General features: G+C 35.1%; 1 protein-coding gene across 1 annotated transcript in view; it reads left to right on the top strand.

Annotated features, from left to right (window-relative positions):
- The window catches only part of LOC140144661 (fibroblast growth factor receptor 2-like), a 74408-nt gene that overhangs the window by 29127 nt on the left and 33011 nt on the right, over positions 1 to 12270 (top strand). The window contains exons 2-3 of the mRNA XM_072166470.1: positions 5632 to 5815; positions 10485 to 10633. Of these exons, the coding sequence (XP_072022571.1) occupies positions 5632 to 5815; positions 10485 to 10633 (333 nt within the window). The remainder of the gene's footprint in view (positions 1 to 5631; positions 5816 to 10484; positions 10634 to 12270) is intronic.

Genomic DNA, 12270 nt, shown 5'->3' with positions numbered 1-12270 from the left:
CCAACAATTGCTCACTCGATCGAAGTCAACAACATATGGAAGAGGGCCAATATGACGGCGTCTCCTAAGTAAAACTGTACTATTTGCAACATGAGATATTGATTAAATTATTTTTAACTCAAATAAAGCAATTTAATCATTTTCAGAAATAAGTCTCCAATGATTTTTACATAGATGTGGGCAACCAATTTAATCAATATTAGCCTTTCTTTTCCGAGGTACCAAATCTGTATTCGCTTTAACCAATACATCTTAACAACCAAAAATCACACCTTCATTAAATAACCTTTATTTTGTAGCCAAAACTAAAGAGTATAATCATGGGTATAATTTCAATTTCCTGGCACTTAAGATAACGGGGATGTGATGATGGAGGTAGAACATTTTGAATGACCCTCGAATAAAGGTAACACGTTTTAATAAGATTCAGCAAACTGTGTTGAAGACTTAATACAAAACATTCTGACATAATAGTGTTATTAAAGAGTTTAAAAATATTTTGCAAAACTGTTTCCCAAAAATATATTACAATAACATGTTGACAACATGTTTCAAATGTAGCTGTAGAGGTTTTTTTTTCATAAAAACGTTTAAAAAAATGTTTTCATGACCTTTTATAACCCAATATTTAAACATTATTAAAACTTTGGAACAAAACCAAAACATGTTATAACAAACTAATGTGTTTTCTGAGCCCTGGATCACAGCTGAAATTCTTGAGAGTATTCGGGAACGGGATAGTTGGTTGCGTAGATCACGGAGAGACAAACATGACCCTGAACACTACAATATGTACCGTATGTTGCGTAATAAATTACACAATGACATCAAAAATGCAAAACGAAATTATATTGTTGATAAACTTGAGGAAAACAAGGATAATCCAAAGCAATTGTGGAAACAACTTAAAACCCTTGGGTATCAGAAAAGTACTAAGGAATCTAACGGTATTGTTTTAGATGTTGAGGGTGAAAAGCTTTTTGACAAAAGGGATGTTGCGGATCATTTCAATCATTTTTTTACTGAAATTGCTTCAAATCTGGTTGGTAAACTTCCCAAGCAATCTACTTTTGATTATAGTGTTGATACAGACACATTTAAAGATTTTTATAAGAATGTTCCAGCTGACTCCTTTGAACTTCAAGAGGTTTGCGAGGGGTTTATTTTTGAGGAATTAAACAGTCTTAATACAAGCAAGAGCACTGGACTTGACAACCTTCCAGCCCGTTTTATCAAAGATGCGGCAGAGGCTATTAAAGAGCCAATCACTTTCATTATCAACCTTTCTCTTCGGTCCGGCATTGTTCCAACTCAAATGAAATTGGCAAAAGTCATCCCTCTCTACAAAAAGAAGAGTAGGCTGGATGCAGGTAATTATAGACCTGTTAGCATTCTCCCAGTTGTCTCCATAATTTTAGAAAAGGCTGTCTTTTTCCAATTGAACAAATTCCTGGTTGAAAATAAACTTCTTTATGAATTCCAATCTGGCTTCAGAGGATCATACTCAACTGACACTTGCCTCATTCACCTTCAAGATCATATCAGAAAGAAAACTGCTGCTGGCTTCTATACTGTGATGGTTTTATTAGATATCCAGAAGGCATTTGACAATGTTGACCATAACATCTTGTGTAACAAACTGTCTGCCATGGGTGTTAAGTCCACAGCCTGGTTTGAATCATATCTTTGTGATCGTAAACAAATTGTTCAAATTAATGGGGTTGAGTCTGATCCTCTTGTCATAACATGCGGAGTTCCCCAAGGCAGTATTTTAGGTCCTCTTTTATTCCTATGCTATGTTAATGACATGTCCACTTCTATTAATTGTATTATGTTGCAGTATGCTGATGATAGTGCTTCAAATGATATATTCCGACAAAGATCCAGAGAGAATCAGTCATGTTCTTCGTGATAACTTGGAGAGCTGCAATAAATGGCTTATAGAAAATAATCGCTCTCTGCACACAGGCAAAACTGAACTGATTCTCTTTGGATCGAAGCGTAAGGTCAATAATGTTTCTGATTTTTCTATCATTCTTAACAATGGTCAAATAATTAAGTCTAAGCATACTGTTGTTTATCTTGGTCTAGAACTTAATCAGTTGTGAAACAAGTTAATTCTCGTTTGAAATTCCTCTACAGACAAGCAAATTTTTTAATCAAAAAGTGAAGAAAATGGTCTGCTCAGCTTTTGTTTTGTGCCTGTTTGATTATTCTATTTCCTCCTGGTATTGTGCCATTTCTAAATATCATTCGATCAGATTGCAGCGAGCTCAGAACAAAGTTATCAGATTTATTCTGGGCAAAGATCACATGTATCATATTAACAAAGCTGACTTTCAGGATTTAGGCATTTCAAATATCAGGACAAGGGCTGAGCAGCTCCGTTTGAACCATGTTTTTAATATTTTTAATGTTTGCCCAAGCTATATGAAAGAAAACTTTGTCAAATTATCTCATCTTCATCGTTATAACACTAGGGGTAACAATTTTAACTTCCAAGTTCCAAAAATCAAAACAGCAGATTCTGCTTCCTTTTTTACAATGCAATCCATGATTGGAACAAACTTCCTGAAAATGTCAAATTGTGCAATATAAAATCAAGGTTTACAAAAGATGCTAAAATTATCCTCTTAGACCACATGGTTATATAGTTTTAAATATTGTAATTTAGGTGTTTCATGTTTTAAATAGTTGTATTATATATATATTTTCATTGTTAGTTATAAGGACCCCTTTGGAAATAAGTCGCTGACTTTAAGGGATATCCTTGGCATATTATCGTGTCAATTTTTATGTTTTAATTTGTATTTTATAATAATTATGTTTTTGTATATATGTTCTGTGCAATATGTTATATTTGACTCTTACGATGATATGCTTAATAAACTCAAATCAAATCAAATACTTGGAAGAGATATGTGCACGGTGCATGCTATGGTGTAATCCAAACATAAATACATAGGCAATCTTTAATGATCATAATAGTTAACGTAATTCAATTACTTTTATTTTGAACTTTGCCAGCATAATGAAATTACGCATGTTTCTACAATACGACATATCATCACATGTTATTTATTTATTTAATTGGTCTGACATCATTTCTTTAACTGTTACGCAATTTAGGTCTATTAATATATAAATTGAGACTAGTGGGCTAATCCAGTTGAAATCCATACACCCCCTATCACATGACCTTAATCGTCCACACAGGGAGTGTGAGATTCAAATAGGATTCTCTGAGTGGGTAACTCAATTTGAAATCTACACCCCAATGTGGAAGATTAAGGTAAAGTCTTCCATAAGGGGTGTATGAATTTGAACTGGAAAACACCATGAAGCTGGTTTCATACTACCCTGCCGCTTGCCGCTGAGCGGTGTGGCGCACGCGCATTGCAGACAAACGGACACAATCAAGGCTTGTCATTGGTGGAAATGCCCTGCCGCTTGCCGCAGCGGCAAGCGGCAGGAAAGTATGCTGGCGGCATAAGGGTAATTTATGCATCCATCCAGGGTTTTCTAATGTTTAGCGTTGCAATCTGCTATTTATGTAATTGGAAGCCTGCTTAGCCTACGTGCGTCACTATAAACTGGTTCTCGCACTTGTGCGTAGCCTATAGCCAAAAACAATGAATATACTGCCTGTCACTGAGAACAGCACCGTCGGAAAGTTTCATTTAGGGTACCCGAAAAAGTTCCATTCCACAGACGTCTCGCTCGGTCATGTTCAGTGATTGGAACTCTTGATAAAGATCATTTGAGTGATCCTCTATCAAACTTTTACAACCTAGACGTGGTTAATACCATACCTCATTTTGTAATTGTCCAAATTGCAGGCCAACTGAACTTAAACTGCATTTCCCCCCTCTGATTTACCCCCCTTTCTTTTTGGATTTGGTTTGAGGTCTTAGACATGTTAGAGGTGCATAGCACCCGATCGCTCCAGCCATTCACCGGACTTTAGAAAAAATATGTTCCTTTTATGATATTATGTAAATATTTATATATCTGTGTGCACTATAATATTTTTGTAATTCTGTGTCGTTCAACGTGGGTGAATATACTTGCCCTGCATGTACATTGCATAGCTGAATACGGGTTTCAGGGGTAACATCTTGATAACCTTAATTGTTTATCACCGGTTTTACTTAGGTTATTATAAACAATAACACAAGTGTGTGGAAGTCAACGTATATGTGACCGTACACCACGAATGAGCCGTAAATGTCCTCAATTGTATTCTGAGTTGCAGTGTAAAATGGGCATGAAGGTCATATTCATAGGTATTTCAATTTGGTGCTACGTGTATCTCATTAAATGAGGTACACGTAGCACCAAATTGAGGTACCTATGAATACGACCTTCATGCCCATTTTACACTGTAACTCAGAATACAATTGAGGACATTTACGGCTCATTCGTGGTGTACGGTCACATATTACAGTATTTTAGAACAAAGACTTAAATCTGCCCTAAACGATAATTATGGTAATAATGGTATTATTTTAACGATTAATGCAATGAATCACTATTTTGCGTGCCGGACAAAGACTTCAACAGCTTTCAACATAAAAAGTCCAAGTTTTGGAGATCTCAAAAACCACTAAACCAATACTGGACTGTACAGATTTTAATGCATTTTTCATGCTTATTATCAGGAAAATTGTACAATTTATGAGTTTATTTTTTAAATTAAATTTGTCGTCTGCAGTCGTATGGAGAGAGAGTTAATTAATATAAAGTTAATTATATTTCTAAATTTAAGCTTACAGTTGCTATTAGTGTGCAATTGCTATTTATAAACGCATCATTCCGTGATTGAATGATCGACGCCTTTGTGTGTAGGGCAACCAATGGAACAACCTGCAACTTTTGAATTTGCATCTTTTGGGATTTTGGATCAATTCTTGACAATCCTAATTTTTATACATTTTTTCCGCCGCCATGTTTCCTGTCTTTGTGTGCAACATTGATGTCATGATATTGGCTGTAAAATGATCAAAAGGATACTGTAAAAATAGCAATTTCTAACTGTTACTGTTTACAAATGTCATTGGAAATTATTTGAATTTAATACTTGTAATATTATTGATTTTTATAGTATTTTTTGATATTATTATTATTATTATTATTATTATTATTATTATTATTATCATTATTATCATTATTAACGGCATTTATAAAGCGCCATTACTAAAGGACAAAGCGACATTTTGCGTTCGCGAGTTATGCATGATTATGTGTATTACACTGCTCCATAGACAATGGCCAATGCGTTGTAATTTCGTTCTGGTGCACCAGAACGAAATTCAAATTTCACGATATCTTTGCTAAACGAATTAATCTGCAAGAAATATTTTGTACATAAACATTATGTAGCCAGAGGTTTCCAGTGATATAAAAATCTCAACTTTTTTGAGAAAAGTGGGGGATGAGGCTGTGGATCACGAAATGCCCTTTTAAGAAATACAAAAATATTTTTTAAACAATCAAAACCTTAAAAATACACACATAGCATACTACGGATAGCCTACATGTAATACTTTGAGATTCTTTTTATTATCTTTATGTAATCCGGGATAAAATAACCAAATCTTTAACAACTTGTCTATTTTTTTCTTTTATTAGATTGCGAAGCAGTAAAACCAATTGTTATTACAGACGTAATACCAGCAACAACAATTAAAATTGGCGGGAAAGTAAGTCTGACTTGTCGTGTAGCTGGACCCACACCACAGGCTGTTAACTGGTATCACGAAGATATACAAATTACTCCAGGTTATTTCCTAGTCTCCAGGAACATGAGAGAAAGGTGAGTACTTATTTTAAGGAGAATTGGCGGGAAATATTTCAAAATTGGCGGGAAAATATGTCCGACTTGTCGTGTAGGTCTATCGGAGGGGGCATACACCGATAGAACTTTGTTTCGTTTAATTTTGGTATTCTTTACTCCAGAAGTTGAAATAATAACAACAACAACAACAACAACAACATCATCATCATCAACAACATCATCATCAACAACAACAACAACAACAACAACAACAACAACAACAACAACAATAATAATAATAATAATAAAAATCATAATAATAATAATAATAATAATAATAAGAAGAAGAATGGCAGTATGTAGAATGTAAGGGACGGTTTTGTGCATTTTTAGGCAAAATAACAAGGTCAATTGAAAGAAAAACTCACTGTGAATTGTATTCTGCATGCTGTGTGAAGAGTTTTTAAGCTCAAAACTACAATTTTTTTCGTCAGTGTGATGAAACGACGCAACGACATCTGACATTATTAGTTGGGTCACACAATTTATAGGTTCCCAGCAAACACAAGAACGTTTTTAAAACGTTTTAAATAAGTTATATTTTGGGTTTGGTCTAGGTAAAAACGTTTTAATAACATTAAAATGTCGGGTTATAGAAAGGTCATGAAATCGTTTTAAAACGTTTTGTATGAAAACACACTACAACAATGTTTTCGAAATGTCATTGTAAACTATTTTTGCAAACATTTTTGGCCAAATATTTTGTCAACACTTAAATAACATTATGTTAAAATATTTGCACCCAGCAAACACAGAAATGTTCTTAAAATGTTTTTTACAAAACGTGTTAATAACATTTAAATGTCGGGTTATATAAAGGTCGTGAAAACATTTTAAAAACGTTATTGTAAATATTTTGGGCAAACATTTTTGCAAAATATTTTTCAACCCCAAAATAACATTCTGTTCAGAATGATTTGTACAAAGTTTTCAAAAATGTTTTTGGAATGTTATTAAAACGTTTTTATAGCCTTTATTATAACCCGACATTTAAATGTTTTCTGTAAAACATTTGTGTTTGCTGTGCAGTAAATTACCAACAAATGTTATTTAATGTTTTATACCATTTAATAATGTACCCTTTATATAACCCGACATTTCAACGTTTTTTTACAACCTTTTATAACCTTTTGCGAATGATGTCGAAAACGTTTTGTGTTTGCTGGGTTACCAGTATCTTTTATAATTTTTTAAATTTCATTAAAAATTAGAATTAGAATCTTTGACCTCGCCTTTCATGTATTTTTAAAATGGTTATCATGTGAGGTGCTTCAAGTCCATGTGTGAATAACACAATCCGGTATTACACGGTAGTATAAGATGTGTGACCTAATCTGAACATGGCTTTATGACGAGGCATTCTTAATATAATCACTAAAAGCTGTCAAGTTGAAACATTTAAGTCAACTGATTTTATTGGGCTTCCCAACAAGAACGGACATACCCCGGGGGACATACTAGTAAAATCATATCATTAAAACAATTTAGTGTAGGCCTATGTTAGCAAATTGGTGTTCAGGCTCTCATCAAAATATGATATTGGGCCTATTAGTTAGTATTTATTGTCACTTGTGCTGTTGACGCAACTACAAATAAATACATGTTGTATCAAAATTAGAGAATAAAGGTATAGTTTTTAGCCGCTGGAGTGCATCTATCGTTTCATATAACACGGGCGACATCATTATTTTAAGTAAAACAACAAGGAGAAGCCGAGTTGTTTTACGCCAATACAATACCTTTATTCTCATTCTTAAACACTTCAATTCAAATGAAAATATCATACAAATTTTAATCAAATTAAATCCTACATTTTGCAAGGAATTACCCAGGGCTTAAAATCGATCAGTCCCGTTGTTGCTGTGCGCTTCCGATTGGTCCAAATAGCGAGTACGCGTATCGCGTCAACGCACACGCGCTAACCCGTGTGATATCGTGTCATATCACACGGGTAAAGCTGGGTAAGAAGCAATAAGATATACAGAATAAAATATACAGTTTGAAAAATGGCACTTAAAAAAAATGAAGTATTTGGTCAAAATAATGCAGAACTGTGAAATCACTGGCGTATGACCATGGACTCGGTGGCCATTTTTGTGAGGCGTGTAAAATTGCAGTTGCGCGAAGACAATAATATTTAAATCAAAGCAACGTGAAAATCACATATATCATATCACCACGTTCTTAACACTAATTCACAGTCTTAGTTTTCCACATGCCACAGGGCATGGCCACCATTCCTCTATATGCAGATATCAGCTCTCCAAAACATCACCATGTCATTTACACCATGTTTTATACATTAGAGAGGTCTTGCCTGTGGATATCAACTTGTGCAAGAATGTGTCTCTGGAGTTCATCATGGTCTGCAGGAGGACTTTTTAAAACCTTTGATTTCAGATAGCCCCATGAGAAGAAATCCAGAGGTGTAAGATTAGGAGCTATTAGGAGCCATTCTACTTGGTACCTCACACTAGGATCTACAACATAATGCTCAACCCCAATACATTTCTACATTCATTGAATGACCTTTGAAAATTTGGGTACAAAAACTCATACTCTGCAATTTGAGGTCAAATATTGCACTCTTATTGTTTAATTGAGGTTATTGAACTATGTCATTGGGATGAGGCCATTGTAGTCCATAGTGTTAAAACAATCACCTGATTGCCAAACAAATCTGCAAGGCGTTCTGTCTATTACTGTAAAGAAAGTGGTGACATTGCGATTTTCATGTTATTATAATTGACTTTGCGCAACTGTATTTTTACACGGCTCACAAAACTGGTCACCGAGTCCGTATAAATGGTCACACGCCTGTGATTTTACAGTTGTGGGAGGTCACGATGTCGAGTACGCTATCAAGTAAATTGACCAAATACTTCATATTTATTAAAGACATAACATTTGCTGAGGAGGACGCCCTCACTGAATTTTTAAAATTCATTTTTACACGATTATATTGTACTTTATTAAACCAATATACCCTGCAAAAATCAAGACTCTAGGTGCTGTAGTTTTGTCAAAATCCGAGATTTTGAATAAAACGATGGAACCGGCGTTTTATTATTACGATGGAATTATTAGTCGAACGCATACACGATGTTCATAACACATAGTACGTACACGGCGTGCGGGACAGTGATCTACACAACAAAGGGTCGTACCATAACATGACCGAAGGAGTGGTATACGTATTGCCGACATATGAGCTGGTAGTAAATTCCAATTATCTTTTCTTTGCCGTGGTTGTTCGGCTCAAAAATAAAAGGGGATATATCTGACAGTAAAAACTAACATTTTATGGCAAAGAAATGCTAATCTATTTTGTATGAAAATGTTATAATACGGCTTTAATCTAGTGCCATTTTTCAAACTGTATACTTAATTTTGAAACCATACACCTGTACACTGAAAGCCAAATTGGAGTAAGGCTGACTCTAAGAGCAGAGTCCAGGCACTCTGCGACTCTATGTCTAAAATGACTCCATATTGGGAATCATCTGACTGCCTTGAAGAGTCATAGATTTCTTGACTCCGCAGAAGATTCACTGTTGATGACTCTACACAGGAGCATTTGACTCCCAATATGGAGTCATTTTAGACAGAGTCGCAGAGTGGCTGGACTCTGCTTCTAGAGTAACCATTTATAGAGTCACCCTGACTCAATTACAGGGTCACTCCGACAGTTCGGAAATAGCACAAAATAATGATACACATAGATGTACATCAAGATACAGTGCTAGTTTACTCCACTTAAAGAGTCACTAAAGAGTCTTGACTCTAGTCTGGCTATCAGTGTAACTCATTCCATAAACACTGCACCGGGCATTATTTGAGAATTCTGGTTATTGTACTAAGCAGGTTTTTTGTTATAATTCCCTCACTTCCCAGCAAACACAAAACGTTTTCGACATCATTCGCAAAAGGTTATAAAAGGTTGTCAGAAAACGTTTAAATATCGGGTTATATAAATGGTATAAAAACGTTTTAATAACATTCCAAAAACATTCTTGAAAACTTGATACAAAACATTCTAAACAGAATGTTATTTGGGGGTTGAAAAAATATTTTGCGAAAAATGTTTGCCCAAAATATTTTCAATAACGTTTTTAAAACGTTTTCATGACCTTTATATAAACCGACATTTAAATGTTATTAAAAAAAAAAAAAAAAACATTTTAAGAACATTTCTGTGTTTGCTGGGTTCAAATATTTTAACATAATGTTATTTAAGTATTAACACAATATTTGGCAAAGATGTTTGCAAAAATAGTTTACAATAACATTTTTTGAAAACATTTCAAAATATTGTTGTAGTGTGTTTTCATACAATACGTTTTAAAACGATTTCATGACCTTTATATAGCCCGACATTTTAATGTTATTAAAACGTTTTTACCTAAACCCAAACCCAAAGTATAACTTATTTAAAACGTTTTAAAAACGTTTTTGTGTTTGTTGAGAGTTTACTCCACTTAAAGAGTCACTAAAAAGTCTTGACTCTAGTCTGGCTATCAGTGTAACTCATAATATCCATAAACACTGCACCGGGCATTATTTGAGAATTCTGGTTATTGTACTAAGCAGGTTTTTTGTTATAATTCCATCAATTCATCACAAACCTTTTCTTTATATTTTCATTCAGATATTTACTTGATAGCAGTGTACCTGGAGTTTATAAAATCAACATAATTAACGCCCGACATGAAGATTCGGGCTTATGGAGATGTGTAGTACAAGTCCCCAATGCAGTACCACCTATTCACGAAAGACGGGTAACTATTAGCGTTGGAGGTAAGATTTGATAACTCATTCTCTAAACACTGCCCTGGGCATTAATCGACTCAAAGTTTGAGGACTATGGTTTACCATCGATGTGTGTTGCAAGCAACAAATGCATGTACGCATATTCATAAAAAGAACAACTACCAGCGTTGGAGTAAGATAACACATTCCCTAAACACACCCCGGGTTTTAACTCCCTTGTTTATAGCGACGTATAACCGTGCACCAAACGTCAAAAATCTGCCATTGTTGTCCCAATTCCCAGGCAACTTGGCCCACCAACATGTATACACTACAGTTACGTATAGTTTTTTAGAGATTTATTATGTTTAATACATGTTCCCGGGTGAAAACATCATGAAAGGTTGCGAAAGATTTGTTTTGGCCCCTTAACATGTATAAAACATTCCCAAACTATACGAAACTATACGCAACTTTAGTGTATACATGTTGAGGGGCTAAGTGGACTTACGGTCTTCTTGCGCTCAGGTCTTCAATTATAAAATGAGGCCTATATCGCTTGCTGATATTTTTGCTTAAGATTGCTGAGGGGTTTGTGGCCAAATGGATTGTGCATGATATTGAACTAAATATAGATATTAATCAATTTGGGAATGTCAGTGGTGTATCAACATCTCATTACCAATCAATCTCATGCACACACTTTTCCAAGGTTCAGACAAGCACAACAATGTAGGAACGGTGGTCTTCATGGACTTCTCCAAGGCATTTGACCTGGATAATTACAACATAGCTGTTGAAAAGTCGATTGTTTTTGGGCTCGGGGCTATCGTTCCTTGGAATTGCAGATTCCTCAATAATCGCAGTCAATGTGTAAGATATAACCAAACCATGTCTGATTATGCCCCTTTGTGCGTTGGTGTTCCTCAAGGTACCAAACAAGGTCCCGTCATTTTCCAGGCTGTCATCAAACGACGTGGCTCTTGGTTGCAGTTCTCACTACTGGAATTATGTCGACGATCTCATATTCGTTGAGAACCGTGCGTGTGGTGAGAAAGGCAACATTGAGTCTGATCTTGACGCCTTCCTTTTACACCTCTCTGCTGTATTCTTTGGAAAGTTGCCTTTTTCATATCTGTGTCTTTAATGTGTATTTTGTTTCTTTTATAATTGTTTCATTTCTTGTCTAATACAATTCGGCCGTTTGGCCGAAATATACAGGTTAATAAAATCATATCATATCATATCATATCATATCATATCATATCATATCATATAATATCATATCATATCGAGGGCATAGAGCCAGAACCACCTATGTCCATTTGTTTTCTCAATTACATGTTACTCATTTCGGTAGCCAATGGACGGTTAATTCTGCCCTCCATAAGAAAACGTAAGTGACTTTGGGGTATATGCATGGTCACTTGTGTCTAACTAACTGTTCAAGTAAACCATGCACAGTGTCATCGACCCTATATCTTCATGGCAGAAATCGCCATGGTAGGTTGAATCCACAGCCACGATTGGCCATTTGGTTCAGACCTTTGAAGCTCTTTGAGACGAATAATTAGTCGAGGGACATGACTAAGGCTACTCACAATAGCCGGGTAATTGATCTTGGTTGTGCGTGAATAAGCTTGTATACCCCATTGAGGTCAATGGTCATCGACTTTTATACTGCC

Source organism: Amphiura filiformis, unplaced genomic scaffold (assembly GCF_039555335.1).
Source record: "Amphiura filiformis unplaced genomic scaffold, Afil_fr2py scaffold_70, whole genome shotgun sequence".
NCBI lineage: Eukaryota > Metazoa > Echinodermata > Ophiuroidea > Amphilepidida > Amphiuridae > Amphiura > Amphiura filiformis.
Note: the sequence above shows the minus strand (reverse complement) of the source record. Positions and strands in the feature narration are given on the sequence as shown.